The sequence below is a fragment of the Cladophialophora yegresii genome, assembly GCF_000585515.1.
Source record: "Cladophialophora yegresii CBS 114405 chromosome Unknown aczIN-supercont1.3, whole genome shotgun sequence".
Classification (NCBI taxonomy): Eukaryota; Fungi; Ascomycota; class Eurotiomycetes; order Chaetothyriales; family Herpotrichiellaceae; genus Cladophialophora; species Cladophialophora yegresii.
Window position 1 is genome coordinate 91,215 of NW_006913047.1, and position 15,506 is coordinate 106,720.

The window sequence follows — 15,506 nt, forward strand, 5'->3', positions numbered from 1 at the left end:
CGACGACAACACCCGAGGCTACTCCTCCTCCATCGCCTCCTCGTCCTCCTCTCCCTCCTCCTCCTCCTCGTCCATCGCTTCATCGAGCCCGGCATCCAGGGCGGAGCTTTTCGTGCCAGTCAAGGTGAGGCGTAGCCCCCCGTTCATGGCACCTTCTTGAGCAGCCGCGCCTGCGGCCCTCTGCTGCTCCGCCCCGTCCACCGGCTCGAGTTGCCTCGCCACCGCCTCCGACGTCGTCCCCGTCCCTGGTTGATGACGGCGGCGTGGCTGCCGCACGTCGCGAACGGCCGGGAGGGCAACCTGGATGCCATGTGTCTGCCTCACATGGCGGGCCAGGGTGTTCCTCCCGTCCCTCATGCCCCTGTGGTTGGCGCACAGGAGACACTTCCAGGGTCGGGGGTCGCCGTGGGTGTATTGGGCCCAGGCGAAACAGTCTTTGCTGAGGTGCCCCTCAAAGTCCGACGCGTTTGGATTTTCCACCAGCATGTGGGCGAGGTCCGCCGCACTAAGCTGGTGGTCGCGTTGCAGATGGCCCGTGAGCCGTCCACGCTCTGGGGTGACATAGCTGTCACCGAGCAGGCAGGTCCACGGGCATCGCAGGCCGCGCTGGTGCTCCGCAAAGTCGACCAACCCGCCCGCCGTGTTCATCGCGAAGGTCGTTCGACCCCCGTTGACTCGCACGGTGAGCGGGTTGGAACCCGCGTTGCCCCTCGTGGGGCGAGCAGCGCTAACAGGCCGCGAACTAGAGGCACCGCCAGCAGAAGTGTTGGCGGATCGGAGGCGGTTGGAGGCGCGCCGTCTGGTGCGAGACGGAACCGGCATGCTGGGCAGGGTGGCCGATGGGACGGCTTGGGAACGGCCGTTGCTGACAGTAACGTCAGCACCGGTTCCCGCCAAACCCGAACCACCAGCATTGTCACTGGTGGTAGGGGCCCGCGAGCCTAAGTCTCCCGAGGTCCCATCGTCAGGACGGGTCCCCTGCACCCATTCAAACCACCAGCTCCGATGCTCGGTCCGTCGCTCGTACTCGGCCGTATCTTCGTGGACGACAGTAACGTCGTCCAGCGTGATACCGGCTTCGCGGAGCTCATGCAACCAGTGGGCGCGGTAGCGTTCGGCTCGATGCTCTCTCATCATCGAGTCTCCCAGCTCTTGCAACGTGTCCAGGTGCTGACGTGTGTATAGTTCTGGGCTCCTGGTAGCCACAATGATCACTCTTGCCAGCTCAACCTCCAGGTTGAGCCGGCTGATCCAAAACTGAGGCATGCCCTCAGTGACCACCAGGTCAACATAATGTTGGACGACGCGCCGGTACACATCCTCGTAGGTCGACTCCGGCGCTCTGTCAAAGTCTCTCAAAGCTCGGTCAATGGCAAGGGCTTGTATGGTTCCCACCTGAGCTTCGCCGCGCGCCATGTCGTCTTGAGCCTGGTAGGGTTGTGTAGAGGTGGGGTTTAAGCTGTGAGGAAGTGATCTGACCTGTGAAAGCTGCGCAGCCTGTTGTTGACTGCCAACGAGGCTTGACGCTGAGTTGTGATGTGACTGTGTTCCAGGACGAGTAGAAGATCTGACCTGCGCAGGCTGCGAAGCTCGTTGTCGATTTCTAGTACGGCCTGGACCTGAGCTGCGGTATGATTGAGAACGAGAAGTATTAAGTGATCTGGACTGAGGAGCTTCTGACGCGTGTTGTATGTTGCCAGCAGGGACTGACGCTAAGGTATGGTATGATTGAGGAGGCGAAGGATAAAGTGATCTAAACTGTGAGTCGAAGTTGCTCGGCTGATTGTCTGAGACCTCGTGATATTGACCACTTGGAGCAATATCTGTGTTTGGGTGAGTCAGGCTGCCAAAAGAGGCGGTTGGGAGGACCGCGGTTTGATGCTGAATGTTGTATGTGCTTGCTGCGAAAGGATGAGAGGTAGGATCTGTTTCGTTTCCGCCGAGGGTCTGATTGTCGAGTGGGTAATCTGTGGAAAAGGAATCCTGAAGCAGAGTTGTGAGAGAGGGAAAAGCCGGCGGTTGTGGGTTTGAGTTGTTCTCAATCTGAGTGTCGAGTTGGTAACCTGTGGAAAAGAAATTCTCAGGTAGAGTGTGAAGTGAAGAGAAAGCCGACGGCTGTGGATTTGAGTTGTTCTCGAGCGTCTGGCCGTCGAAAAGAAAATCTGTGTGAGAGAAATCCTCAGGCACAGTAGGAACAGCAGGAAAGGCTGATGGCTGTGTGTTTGAGCTGTTCTGGAGCGTCTGATTGTCGAATTGGTAATCGGCTGCGAGCAAATCTTCAGGCACAGTAGGAAGTGAAGAAAAAGCCGACGTCTGTGGATTTGAGTTGGTCTCGAGCGTCTGGTTGTCGGAGAGGAAATCTGTGTAAAGGGAACCTTCAGGCGGAGCCTCAAAGTGAGAAAAGTCCGACGTCTGTGCAGTCACGTCGTTGGCTAAGAGCAAGGGATCAATAAGACGATTGTCCAAGTCAGTATGACCCTGAGGTGGAGAGTTGATGGTAGGTGGGAATGTCTGCTGCTGAGAGTCGAGAACAGGTGTCGCATCGTTGAGGGCCGTGAGGTCGTTGTCGAAAAAATCTTCGGATTCACTTTGTGCGCACCTCTGCGCTTGGCGGTGGTTATTGTCATCGTTGCCTGCCATGTTGGCTGTCGCAGTGAATATCAGGTCACTGGATCAGTGTCAACGAGGCTGGACTCCGTGAAGCTCGGAGAAAAGGTTTCGCCTAGGCCGAGCATGTCAGAAGTGCACTCAGTAACAGAGATGAGACAGGTAAGAGATACCACGAGGTTGACTTTCGTCTCGTCTGGCTCTTGGACTGAAGACTAAGAGGTTTGAGCAAGAAGTGTCCGTGGCAGGGTCAACGGATCTGGGCTGGCTCGTGAACATGCAGGTTTCCAGGTGCGGGAGGAGTTCCTGTCGTGTCTCAGGACCGTCTCCTTGATGGTATGGACGAGGAATGATGGTGACAATGAGAACAAGAGGAAGGTTCGAAACCAAGAAGGTCGTTCAAGAACTCGAAAGGCAGGGGGGAGTGAGATGGTCAGATGTTTTGAAAATTCAAGTTCCGAAGTGCGGATGAAGAGTTTTATTTGTGTGGCTGCGATCGAGGCGAAGCGTTTGAACCATAACGGCATTCTGCGTAGAGGAGCATTTCGTCGCCCAGCGGCGATGAGGTACTTCACCTCCTTTCACCCAAGTACCTGGAGACTTGACGTGTATGAGACCGTTTTGCCTTTCACGGGCAGTCCCAGGTATGTGCGGTCATCCTTTGAAGATCATAACAGGACGTCGACTGTGGCCAGAAATCCCAGTGTCTGTTTGGACATTCAGTGGGTTTTGTATATCTCCATCACGGAGTGCATGTAGGAGCATCCAGGTGTCCAGGGGGCGACGACCACTTGGTGACTAGACACCCTCAGCGGACCATGAACAGATGCAAGCATGGTTCATGATCAAGTCTTCTTCCATCGAACACGTCGAACCCACTGGGCCCACTTCTGAACATCTTCCCTCTGGCAGATCAGGTCCACGGTGTACCAGTCTCGAGCGAGTTCTTCGTTCGAAGCCATTCGATGGACAAAGCTGTGGCAGGCCCGGCACAGCCATGCCACGCTGTTGAGTTGATGCTCGTCATGCCAGTTCCTCTTGAGGACCTTTGCGTGGACCTGTTTTGGTATCAAATGATGGTAGGTCATCGGAACCCACTCCCTTTCGCAAATCTCACAAGCATCGGTTCTGGTATCTATCCATTTCGGTGGTGGTGTCGTGACGGCAGAAATGTATCCTGAGAGCACAGGCGCCAAAAACGATTCGACGTCGGACTCCGGAGGCACGATGAGTGAGTATGCGGTCAGGCTGTCGATTACATCTCCTGAGATGTGGGCAACGAGCTCCTCGAGCACAGTCAGTGTCAGGGGCAATGACCACTTCTCAGATAAAGCCTCATCTCGGAGTGACTGATGAGACAGCCGCTGGAGTTGCTCAGGAAGACTACTGAATATCTCTGTAGCTAGATAGTCAGAGAACTCAGCAAGCTCTGAAGGATCTGGCTCAGCGGGAGCGCCGGCAGCCTGGCTCGCTAGGGAGGCCTTCTTCGGCGGTTTCTTTGGTCCCGTGGTGAGCTTTCCCACGACAGCCGAAAACAAACAGTCTCTAAACGCATCATAGTTGTCATTGTCGTTGTCCGTCATTGGCATGGCATTCACAGATGATGATAGACCATCAACAGAGGAACGAAGCAGGTTGAAGCTTTGACGCTAGCCAATTCAAGAAGGTCGGGCGAGCATTTCACGAGGCTGAACGAGGCTGCCCGCACTGCTAACATCTTGCAGTACTTCCTACAACTATAGCTATGAACAATTCGAGACAGAAACGAGTCGGAGAAAGAGGCACAAACACCAGGAACGTCCGGATCCACCAGGATCACTGACACCAGGCCGTTCCGGTTGCAAGATGATCACCTCCCACACGGCCACCAATAATATGGGTATCCTGCCATAGGCAAAGCCCCTTGTTCCTCCACCGAAAAATAATCCTGTGGCGGATTGTGTTGCCACCCACAGAAGCGCGCTGCATGAAGAAGTCTCCATAATGGTCATCACTCATTAATTCCTCAGCAGAGAAATGCAATGCCTCCAGGAGTTTTCTACCAGAACCCATTTGACCTCACAAATCTTTCCTGGTGCTCTTTCAAACTGGCCCAGTACACAAGTTCTTCCTCCTCAATCTCCTCGGGTGTCTGCAGCAGGCTTCCTGTGTTGTTATCCGCGACACCTCGGAACCGGCCCGGCCCCAATCGTTCGAGCTTGGAAAGGATATCAAGGAAGACATGAAGATAGGCATTGACACCCTCTGAGTCTAGCGTGGGCATGACACTCATTCGGGCACGTTTGGTCTCCAGAAGAGTCGAGGCGATGGTGCGGATCTTGTTGCACTGAAATTTATGTTAGCTTCCCAGCTTAGAGCATCGTGTCGATATGGACTTACGAAACTCATCCCGTTGGGCTCCATGTTGACTTGGTTGATGCTTTTCAGTAGAAGAGCCATGTCTCGAACAATATCTTCCCGTTCGACAGCCATCATCTGTTCACCGGCATCCATCACGCTGTCGCTCGGAGTCCGACCTGCCATCTGACGGTAACTGTGTTCCATACCTGTGGTCACAATGCCTGTCGTAGGAGAAGAACTTGTGACGGACTTGTCTGAAGGGAATGTCAACTTGTCACGGTCGACAATTTCATACAGATTCCAGAACCTCTCGACGAGATATGATCTCGAAGAGAGTTGGGTTGCGTAGATGTTTGCTTTCTGGATCTCGAACTGAATTGCTCTCTTTGAGGGTAGCGAAAAGGAGCCACGGGTACTACCAGGGGTCTGGAGCGGTTCCGAATCGGCTCCGTCCCGGTCGTTGAACAGATGAGAATATGCCGATATGTCGGCTTGGGTTGGAGGCCACTCGCCAAATCCGTTGGCCGGGTTCAATTGAAGTTCCTTCGGAGCATCCCGTGTCGCTTCTTTAACGGTCTGTAGGGCGCGACGAATGATCTGTCGTTGACGGTCCCAGTCATAGACGTTGTTTGCGCCGAACGCCATTTCCAGGGCAGCCAAGAAATGGAATGCTCTGAAGACCTTGACATTGAGGTTGAATCCCACCATTTCTGAGACAACACCTCGAGGCTGAGGAAATATTTGCGACTCGGTAATGAATTCATCATCGACCTCGACAGGTAAAGGAGGGAGCATTTCGGCGTGTGAGACGGGCGGCATCAGCAGGTCACCCTCAGCCTCATCCAGCTGGCGAGCGGACATTGCACCGACAAACAGAAGCCAGAACAGCCGACGCCCGGATTCCTGGTAGATGTGGTCGACGAGAGGGTACCGGGGCATATCACCGGGTCCATAGGGCGTCGCCGGGGTCTGGGATGGCCGTTGGATTTCTGGTCGATGGAACTGCAATTCCCGCATAATGATGGTACATTCGCCGAGATAGAGGCGCATGCGTGGAATGTCCAAGGTGTAACCGGCAGCTAACCCAGTAAGATAGCTTGCGATGCCGTCGTAGAGGTTCATTGGTCGATCCATGTAACCCAAGCCACGCGCCTCGACGAAGACCTGGTGGCATCGATCGATCAGAGCGCCAGCATTCGGGAACTGCGATTTGCCTGGCTCCGTAGCGAAGAGCTGTCTGGGTCTTCTGGGGAACGACGCGACCAGACATTCGACCATGGCTGCGAGTAGAGCCAAGAAGTTGTGATTTGTTCTGTCTTCTCTCGCCTCGAAGGACCTGCGGAATGTCGGCTCATGCGGAAGAGGTATCAGCGGGTGGATGTAGGTGAAGTAGTCGTCCAGCAGGATCTTCACCGTGTGCAAGTCGCATATTGATTCGGCAGACAAGAGGATCGGCGTCGATAGAGACGCCAGGCTGTAGGCGGCGTCATGGGTGGGGGAGCTTCTGGCTGCATCGAAGCTCCCGCCTTCGAGCTTTTGTCTCTTTATGGCTTCCGCATGTCTGTTGGGAGGCCCCCGGCGACGACTTGGTCGATCAAAGGTGCAGGGAATCTCGAGGGCAGCGCATGATTTACAGGGAGGACCGCTTTCATCGCACTATCCTCGTTGGTAAGCTGGCAGCTCCCCGGAGCGGGCAATTGCACGTACCTTGACTTTGCGAACGCTACAGCTGTCGCAGGCCTTTCTCAGACGGACTTTGGGCTCCGATGAGGGCGTACCCTGAGCCCTTGAAGGTTCCTTGGGTTGAGGTTCAGCTTCGGCGCGCGGAACAGGTAGAGGCACCTCGAACTGGTTCGCTGGATAGCCTGACGGGATCTGGTACGCGGTAGGATCTTCGTATTTGTACGCGCTATTTGTGTCCTGCTGCGGCTGCACGGACGGGTAGGAACTCGATGGGGAGATGGATGCCATCTCGAACGGCATTCGATCTGTCAATAACTAGGTGCGAGAGTGGACAATCCGCGGGTGAACGTCGGCACATGTTATTTAGGCACAGGGTTCGAAGGGGTTTTGAGATGGGCGGTCGGCGTGGTCGGAAGCAGGGAGCAGGTGACCTCGAGTCGAATCCTCGATGGTGTGAGGAAGGACCAAGCGGAGGTGGAGAACTGTAATCGCAGATCGGATGGCCGAGGAAGAGTTTGACGCAGGGCGGCGGTGACCAACAAGCCACTCACACCTCACTGCCTAGGTACATAGGTACGAGGTAGGCACTTCCCGTGCTCTGTTGGCGTCCCCGTAATTAACTGCCCTTGACGGGGACTGCGGGGAAGTGCGTGTCTTCCTGGGCAGCTGCGGCTCTGATAACTGCCTTGGATCTGCCGATAGGTACGAGTGATTCACAATTCGCAAGGTAAGGATAGAGGTACCGTTTACTGTAGAGCTTTGAGAAGAACTATTCACTTTGCAGCACAGGAGAGGCGGAGGCGCAGGCGGAGGCGGAGGAAGACAGCCACAACAGTACGAGTGGTGCGAGGGACCGGATTGACCAAACTTGGTGCCACCCATGCACCCCAAGGTCTGGGTCGAGTCAGCCAGCTTCAGTCGGTAGCACACCCGCCCGGAGTGGCAATTTGTGATTCCATCCCTGCACTCAGGGCCTGCTATATGTGGTTCTAGAACCGGCTGCAGAAGGCACAACCTTCGCCCGAGTGAGATACTGAGGCCAAATCTCCGTGCTGAGAACGGCATGGTGTTTGCTTGACGCCGTAGGAAAAGATTGACCACCACGTCCCAAGTTTGCCTCCGAAATATGTGCAGCCATGAATATTTCCAAAACCTCCACGATCCTAAAGACAGAAGGGCTCGGGGTAAGTTGGCAGCCGTCGAAACGATGGTTCCTCTGTCCTCCGATTTCCCCTCCAGCAATCACGGTCGTGAGCATTGATAGAGTGAATACGGAGGACGTTTCAGTTTGGAAGAAGAAAGAGAGGAGAAGCAAATTTCGCATGGTGGAAATGACCTTGAGGGCGGCGCAAGGCTGAGGCTTGGCTACGAGGCTTCAGACCAGCCGCTTTGATTGGTCTGGGTTGTGTCATGTGTGAGACGGCTGCCTGTAGAATCGTGCCCTCGTTTTGTTCTCGACGTCGCTCATGGGCGACTTCCTGCGATGACAAGCCCCTCAGGAACATTCCGACAATGGCAGCAACATTCTTCGATGTCGTCTGGCTGTATCCTATCAAGGTGAGTCTGCAAATCTGGCAGGAGCAGCAACGTCTGATCAGCTAACGTAGGGCATCCTCTACTTCATCCTACATCCGTACCTATTTCCTCTCTTCAAAGCTCGTCTCCTTCCTATATTCCTCCTCTCTGCCTTCATTTACGCCAACCTGTTCATCTGGGCATATCTTCCGCAGGTTGCCTTCCTCGCCATCTTCCATGGGCCAGGTGCCTGGCTGAATGCAACCTTTCTGGTCCTGGGTGAAGGCGCAGCTATCGTCGCGCTGCTCTTCGAAGCATTCTTCGTCGATGAAACTCTGGTGGACACATTTGATGCTGTCCTGATCGACCAAGGGCTGGCGGACCTCGTTACACAAGGTCGGCTCCTGGATCCTACTGCCTCGAACTCAGTGCAAATGCTGGGAAAACCCACGACATCCGCCATTTACGCTCCGTTCAGTCTCCGCCAGATCGTCGAGTTCGTAGTCGTCCTGCCACTCAATTTCATTCCTATTGTCGGTGTACCAATCTTCCTTGTTCTCACCGGCTACAGGGCGGGGCCATTCCATCACTGGAGGTATTTTAAGCTACTGGGCTTCTCCAAGAAAGAGAGACAGGAATACATCAGGCACCGCCAGCTCAAATACACGTGGTTCGGCGTCGTCACATTGACATTGCAGCTTGTCCCCGTGCTGAGTATGTTCTTTCTCCTCACTTCTGCGGCAGGCAGTGCACTCTGGGTAGCAAAGATGGAGAAGGCTCGTCGGTCGCGCGATAATGCTACGATCTCAGCTTCAGAGCCATATCGAGACAATGCGGCATGAATAGCTGGACCAGTAACTCATTACTAGCGTGAGCCCGCGTGCCTCTCCACAGCGTCCGCCACCTCCTCGAGGCTCTTCACCACGACAGTGGGTTCACGTCCCAATCGGTCCTGCCATCCCAACCCAGCTCGATCTACCCAAGCCGCCTGAAAGCCACAAGCTCTCGCGCCGACAACATCGAAGGGGTTCCCCGATACCAACCATATTTTATCCTCCTGGCCCGCCCTGCCCACCTGCTGAGCAAGGAAATGGTACACCTCCGGCGCGGGTTTGAAAGCTCGCACAGCGTCTACAGTGACAAGCCCCTGGAAGACTGATGTGTTAAGGTCTTGCGATCTGTCGACGGAGTTTGCCACCATGGTCTTCGTCCCGTTCGAGAAAACCACGCATTTAATATTGAAGTTGTTCTCGAGCCGCTTCAGGGCTGGGTTGACATCGGGGAAGGTTGAAAGATGGTCGTATGCTTCCATGAGCTTCTGGATGTCTTGGTCACCGAGACTGACGGAATGCTCTGCTAGTGCATGCAAGAGTGATTTGCGAGTCACGACTGAGAAATCCTCATAGTGTTCTCCAGAGTTATCAGTGCGGAGTCTAGCGGACAAGCTGGAGAGACCTACTCATGCTGTTCAGCCTCCAGGTATATTCGAGCTGATATTTTCTCCATACTGCAGCGATTGAATTCGCTTTCTCCTGGCCAAAGTGCGACGCTAGTTCCTTCGCAATGCTCTCTGTTGACAACAGGGTGCCGTAGAGATCGAAGGCAACGACAATCTCACCCATGATGCTCGCTTTGAAGCTCACTTAATTCTTCGACACGCGGCAGGACCCTCACTTTCTGTATACAGTGAGTTGCTTACCTGAAATCAGGCTTGAGTTTTTCATTAGAGACGAGTGTCCAAGAGTGTACGACTCACAGCCCGGATGGAAATCCGGTAGCGGGACCTGGCTCGATTCCAAATCAAGCAAGCACAGAATCTTTTCCCCACAAACCTTGCCACAAACGTGACGCAATACGAACGGCTTTACTCGTAACGAGAGATTCTACTTGTACGTGAGAGCCTTCAGCAACTTATCTCAACACCTGCACACTGGCTGGCAGCCCAAAAGCAGCAAGTTCCTATGTCCAGATAGAGGGTGGCCCGCCGGGCGGTGGGTTGTGCGTCCTCTATTCCGTACTCGACTTCAGGTTTAAGTCCTGGTCTTACCAACACCTCTGTAGGCAAAACGAGTCTCTTCAGCAAGTCTTTTTCTTGAACGTGTCGGGGCAGGATACTTCTACACCCGGTCAGAACCACGTATGCGCTGCACAGCATGGCTGAAGCCACCACAGTACCGCCGTGACTATCTCCCACTGCATCCTAACCGTTACTGTTACCTGTGGTAGCGTTATGCCATAGGAAGAAACCACCACACCAGCAAGCATGACCAACACACCACCTCCAACGAATGGCAAGATCCGCCCCATAAGTCGCTGGGGCACCCCGATCCTGCATCGTGCAGTGCGGGAAGTCGCTCCTGCTGACCTGGACACTCTCGACCTGGAGGCCCTGACCGCGGACATGTTCACGACGATGTTCGCTGCCGATGGCGTCGGGCTGGCTGCCAACCAAATCGGCGTGGATTTGAAGGTGTTTGTGTACGACCTCACGGATCTGAAGGGGCAGAGGAGCTGGGGCGTGGTTTGCAATCCCGTGGTCGAGACGCGCGACGGACCGCGGGAGGGCCGTCGTCATCATGCGAAGGGTGAACAGCACCAGCACCAGCAGCAACAACAGCAGCATCAGCAGCAGAGCATGACCGAAGGGTGCCTCTCGTACCCGGGTGTCTCGGCCTCAGTGGCACGGGCCCGCGCAATTACGGTGCGCGGAATCGATCAACGCGGCAAGGCTGTTGAGATAGATGCCGACGGGTTGCTGGCGCACATTCTGCAGCACGAGACTGACCACCTCAACGGCGTTGTCTATGGCGATCATGTCTCGTCGGAAGTGAGGCAGAGGATGGACACCGAGTACAAAGAGCTAGAAAGCAAGCCGGCCTATCCCGAGGACTGGCCTGTGACTAGGACGAAGCGTAGGTGGATCATCTAGCTGGTCGCTCTATGTGGCCAGTGGTCATAACTCCCGGCAGGCAAGGCTGCAGCTACATGGAGCCTCTTGCCAATGGAACAAAGCAGCAGCTTGCGTACGAGGTCATGGCTGACGACTCTCCAACGACTTTCGTTCCTCCTGTGTCTTGATGTTAGAAGCGGCCGACCCAGATACCGATGCAGGCCTTCACGGCCGATATCTTCTGACTCGCCTATTGAGGCGGCATCTCACTCTGGACTACTGCTCCTTCGGCTGCCAATGTGGCGTAATACAGTTCCGTCTCCGCGCAGATAACCATTCTGCCTTTTCCCGCAAAGTTGAAGTTCGCAGACGTAGTGCCCAAGAAGATCTTACCCAACAGCTTGCCCGAAGGATTGTAGACGACTACCCCATCACCAATCCCAGAATACACGTTGCCATTAGTGTCGCAGTGCACGCCGTCAGGAATTCCGGGGCTGACATAGCTGAAGAGTTTGCGGTTGGACCACGTCCCATCTTCGAGGACAGTGTATTGGTAACTAGTGAAAAACCCATGCAGTCAGTTCATACGTCTTTGCCCGTTGAAGGTGCGAATGGGAAGAAGTGTGGGATGAACGCTCAGGGCTTAGCTCACATGGAGGCTGGAGCTGTCATATTATACCCGAAATTCGAGTATTGGGCTCCTGTGTCAGTCACGTAGGCATAAGAGCCATTGGGAGAGAACGTAATGCCTAATAGTCACATCAGCCAGTTCCGTGTGGTAAAATATCCGATTTGAATGCACGCGATAAAGCACCCAGATTTTCAAGGCAAGGGACGTACCATTAGGCAACTCAAACCCATCCGCCACGGTCGTGACGGCGCCTGTCGAAGGGTTGAACCTGTACACTTGGTTTGGCAGTTCTGGAGAAGGTCGGAAGTTTTGGAGGTAGCCGTAGAGAGTATCTGTGAAGTATACATCCCCATTGCGCGGATTCACCGCAACGTCGTTTAACGAGTTCCATTGACGACCGAAGTAGTTGTTCACAAGGACTGTCACGAGCGTCAATCCCGCGGACATTCCGGAATATTGCGAGGAGTTCCAGGGCGTTCACTTACTAGACGTGTTGTATGGGGGCTCTGGGTTCATAACGTACAGAGCAGGTGCTGTGTTGTTGCCTTGACCCTCCCCTGTGAAGAGAATTTGACCACGGTATAGAGTCGCTCCTGGATGGGTCGTTAGACTCTCGGAAGACAGGGGAACAGCATGACCGCTGGAGGGGGATGCCGACCATTGGAATTGATCACTGGTGGCGTAGCATTCACCGTCTGGATTCGAACCTCACCGCTGGCATTCCGCATGGATGATACCGCAGCAGCTTGACTCAAAGCAATCTTTTGGATGATATTGGACTTGTTCAGACCTGTACCAGCGGCCGCAGCTCCAGCATTTTGCACAAAGAAGACTTCGTCCTGTAGATACGTCAAATGGTGGCCTGGTATTTGGGGTTTGAGAGGAACGTCGAGAAATGGAAGGCGACCGCGACCGAGACCTCAGGCGTGTCCACGCAGATAATTGTTCATTCCGCCGTGAGCTCTTAATATAAGGCGAACTTACGGTCGGAGGATACCTGTAATGGAACGTCAGTTCGACCTCTGCGCCACAGAATCCAATGACGCAGCAGGCTCTCGCACTTACCAGACAACGGCTTCGTGGAAGAGTGGGTTGGTCCCTTGACTGGCAAGGACGGTCAATGTAGGGTTTGGCCCAATTATATCGTAGAAGGCACTGGATTCCCGTCAGAAGCGTCCCATCACCACGGGAAGCTGAGAGCAGAGGAGAGGTGGATCAGAACAGCCGAGTTGACCTGAGATGGTGGCCTCCCCAACCTCTGCCTCGTTGATGAGGGCAACTTACTCATCGTAGACATGGAAGGGTTTGTCAAGGGCCTCTTCCAGCGTGATTCCCGGTGGCACAAAGATCTTAAAGCGAGATTAGAAGACCGACAGGACTGCGGCCTTCGTTACTCACCGTCGTCAGGTTCGACCGCGAAGGAGGAGGAACGGGTCTGAGAACATTAAAGCTGCGTTGATCTACCACCAGGACCTGATTGGAGGTGGACTGGGCTGTTGCAAAAATGACAAGAGAAGCGAGGCTGCTGAAGAGCAGCGGAAGTTGCATGATGGCCCGACTGGTGTCTGCAAACAGTGTGTCTGCGTACGAGGGATGGGGCCGCAAGCTTCGAGCAAGCATTCTGGCAGCTATTTAAGCTCCTTCGTTCCTGGCACTGGCTGTCGAGACCTTGTCATCCCATGCACGCTGAACCCCGCAGACCGCAAAGAATCGTCATCTTTCTCGCGGTCTGGGTGGTGGGTGTGTGATGCGAAGCTCATCTCGGGGCTGTCTCGACGATCATTGGTAGCTAAGACGAGATCTCACTGCTTTCCGTGCTTCGCTGTTCCTGACTTGACCCCGCACGGTGCAATCAGGTGTCATGTTTTCACCAAGCTGTGACCCGTCGTGAGCTGCCCTCGCACACAATAGTAGGCAGAAGGTCTCCAACGAACCGAAGCAGAAGCAGCTAGGACAAGCTAGAGGAGCTCTTGCTCAACTTCCATTGGCTCATCAGCACGTGCATCGGCGCAAATCCGGCCGAAGCCGATATGCGGGGAAAAACAACCGAAGATGCGTGCGTGCCAGCTCAGTCTTACTCTTCACGGGCTCTACCACGGGCGTCACTGGTGTCTATTGTTGCTGATGTCCATCTTCCGCAAAACAAGGGCGCAGGAACGCCGGGTATCCGATCAAACCCAAATGTCGAAGACGCCTCTGTTGAACTGCCTCGCTGTTGCGCATCGTGTACACGTACATGTTCACTTCCTCAAGCTACTTCCCATGTGCATAGAAAGGAATCTTTTCCTCTCCTCTGCTGTGAGAGTGGACTCAACATAGTCGCGTGGATTCTCTTTGGGAAATCCTTTCTTGGCCCATCCTTCCACCTTGGCGGGAGTAACCTTATGGAATGCAATACCCAGGTCCTTCGAGACCTTGTCCTTCAACAAATCGAGGGTGCCGAGCCCTCCTCCTTCGTCTGGGGCCTGCCCACCTTCGAAGAAGGCCGCCGCCATCCTGCTCTTCTCCTCTTCGCCACGCTTTAGCGCTCGTTCCATGCCGTTGACCATGGCTTGTTTGTTGTACATCTTAGGCTTCATCCAGTCTGCTACCTTGCGATAGTCCAGCTGGAACCCAGCTTCATCGTAGGTAGGGGAGCCATTGGGGCCTTTATCAAAGCATACGTATAACTCATGGGCAGTGTGAGCAATGTTCCTCTTGGCTTCTTCGCGGAACATCTGGTCTTCCTGGCATGCGTGCAAGCGCCCTCTTGCCCTTGGACGCTTTGCCGGCGGACCTTTGAACAACTTCTTTTCCTCTTCTGTGAGATCGGTTTCAGATCGACGAGGCAAAAGTACCCGTTCCGGAGTGGGACGGGGGTCTCGCAACTGGCTTCGATCCCATTCAATTTCAAGGTCTTTCCTTGTCCGTTTCCTAGAAGCCGGGGGCTTGTTCGAGCTGCATTGGTCTTTGCGATCGTGTTCTTCTTGTGCCTGCTTCATATCGGTGGCGTTGCCTTCGTCGCGCTTTTGACGGCCAGGGATCAGGCCTTTCCTGGTCTTCGAACCGTGCAGCTTTGTTTTCTTCGTATTAGCTTGCTTGCTATGGTTGCCCTCCGTGGTCGCATTGTCGACCTCTGAGGAGAGGTTGACATTTTCTTTGTTTGCAGCAATGGGTGCTTCACCACGCTTGAGGTTTACGGACTCTGTCGCATTACCGGCTTCTTGATCGTTTGCCTCGCCGGAATGTTTCCCGTTACGGAGCACGACCATGATTGGAGAACGTCTGATGGAGAATGAGAGATTGTACAGATATTTCTTCGCTTCGGTGAGAGATCTCAGTCTTCGTTAAACGTGAGACGACGTGCAGTCTTATGGCAGAAAGCAGGCGAAAGCCGGCCCTGGACGAGAACTAAACACCAAGCCAACTGGGTGCCAACTCGCGTTGTAGCTATGATGTCATGGGGAACGCGCAATCACGTGAAGTCACGGATAGCGAAGTTTTCCCCTTGTCCTTCGACTTTCATTCAACTTTCGTAGAACTCGAAGGACGTAGACGACCCATACAAGCCCGCACGACTCTCGATGGCAATTTGATATGTTGTTTGACTCTGGGAGCCGAATTCCTGATTAATAGAGGTCACCAACAGCCACATCGAACGGCAATGGCCAAAGAATCTCTCATCGCGATGACCAAGCTGCTGAGGTCTGCTTCTGTTGCCTAAGACAATATTGTGGCAAACTTGATTCTGTTGGCAACATTGCGTTGGATCAGTAGCATTGCGACGGCGCAAGCGCTGTACGGTACGGATCCACGCATTTCACAATAAAAGCATGTCCTACTACCAATCTCAGGGGTCGA

At 54.3% G+C, this 15,506-nt stretch overlaps 8 protein-coding genes across 8 annotated transcripts; 2 read left to right on the forward strand and 6 right to left on the reverse strand.

The window, feature by feature from the left end:
* Positions 1 to 18: 18 nt before the first annotated feature.
* Positions 19 to 2,640, reverse strand: A1O7_03733 (uncharacterized protein; the record flags this gene model as incomplete). The annotated part of the gene is made up of 1 exon (XM_007757750.1): positions 19 to 2,640. One exon carries the CDS (start codon positions 2,638 to 2,640, stop codon positions 19 to 21), a length of 2,622 nt encoding a protein of 873 aa, XP_007755940.1.
* Positions 2,641 to 3,452: 812 nt separating this feature from the next.
* A1O7_03734 (uncharacterized protein) lies at positions 3,453 to 4,190 on the reverse strand (the record flags this gene model as incomplete). The annotated part of the gene is made up of 1 exon (XM_007757751.1): positions 3,453 to 4,190. The coding sequence occupies one exon, from the start codon at positions 4,188 to 4,190 to the stop codon at positions 3,453 to 3,455; it is 738 nt and encodes a 245-aa protein (XP_007755941.1).
* A 455-nt stretch (positions 4,191 to 4,645) lies between these two features.
* A1O7_03735 (uncharacterized protein) lies at positions 4,646 to 6,918 on the reverse strand (the record flags this gene model as incomplete). The annotated part of the gene is made up of 3 exons (XM_007757752.1): positions 4,646 to 4,933; positions 4,987 to 6,603; positions 6,655 to 6,918. The coding sequence occupies 3 exons, from the start codon at positions 6,916 to 6,918 to the stop codon at positions 4,646 to 4,648; spliced, it is 2,169 nt and encodes a 722-aa protein (XP_007755942.1).
* A 1,224-nt stretch (positions 6,919 to 8,142) lies between these two features.
* A1O7_03736 (uncharacterized protein) lies at positions 8,143 to 8,987 on the forward strand (the record flags this gene model as incomplete). Its single annotated transcript, XM_007757753.1, has 2 exons — positions 8,143 to 8,187; positions 8,238 to 8,987. The coding sequence occupies 2 exons, from the start codon at positions 8,143 to 8,145 to the stop codon at positions 8,985 to 8,987; spliced, it is 795 nt and encodes a 264-aa protein (XP_007755943.1).
* Positions 8,988 to 9,010: 23 nt separating this feature from the next.
* A1O7_03737 (haloacid dehalogenase, type II) lies at positions 9,011 to 9,767 on the reverse strand (the record flags this gene model as incomplete). The annotated part of the gene is made up of 2 exons (XM_007757754.1): positions 9,011 to 9,555; positions 9,605 to 9,767. The coding sequence occupies 2 exons, from the start codon at positions 9,765 to 9,767 to the stop codon at positions 9,011 to 9,013; spliced, it is 708 nt and encodes a 235-aa protein (XP_007755944.1).
* A 641-nt stretch (positions 9,768 to 10,408) lies between these two features.
* Positions 10,409 to 11,074, forward strand: A1O7_03738 (polypeptide deformylase; the record flags this gene model as incomplete). Its single annotated transcript, XM_007757755.1, has 1 exon — positions 10,409 to 11,074. The coding sequence occupies one exon, from the start codon at positions 10,409 to 10,411 to the stop codon at positions 11,072 to 11,074; it is 666 nt and encodes a 221-aa protein (XP_007755945.1).
* A 211-nt stretch (positions 11,075 to 11,285) lies between these two features.
* Positions 11,286 to 13,214, reverse strand: A1O7_03739 (gluconolactonase; the record flags this gene model as incomplete). Its single annotated transcript, XM_007757756.1, has 9 exons — positions 11,286 to 11,592; positions 11,688 to 11,784; positions 11,876 to 12,085; positions 12,152 to 12,259; positions 12,325 to 12,505; positions 12,651 to 12,663; positions 12,732 to 12,821; positions 12,951 to 13,015; positions 13,065 to 13,214. 9 exons carry the CDS (start codon positions 13,212 to 13,214, stop codon positions 11,286 to 11,288), a joined length of 1,221 nt encoding a protein of 406 aa, XP_007755946.1.
* Positions 13,215 to 13,906: 692 nt separating this feature from the next.
* A1O7_03740 (uncharacterized protein) lies at positions 13,907 to 14,917 on the reverse strand (the record flags this gene model as incomplete). The annotated part of the gene is made up of 1 exon (XM_007757757.1): positions 13,907 to 14,917. The coding sequence occupies one exon, from the start codon at positions 14,915 to 14,917 to the stop codon at positions 13,907 to 13,909; it is 1,011 nt and encodes a 336-aa protein (XP_007755947.1).
* Between the last annotated feature and the right edge of the window lie 589 nt (positions 14,918 to 15,506).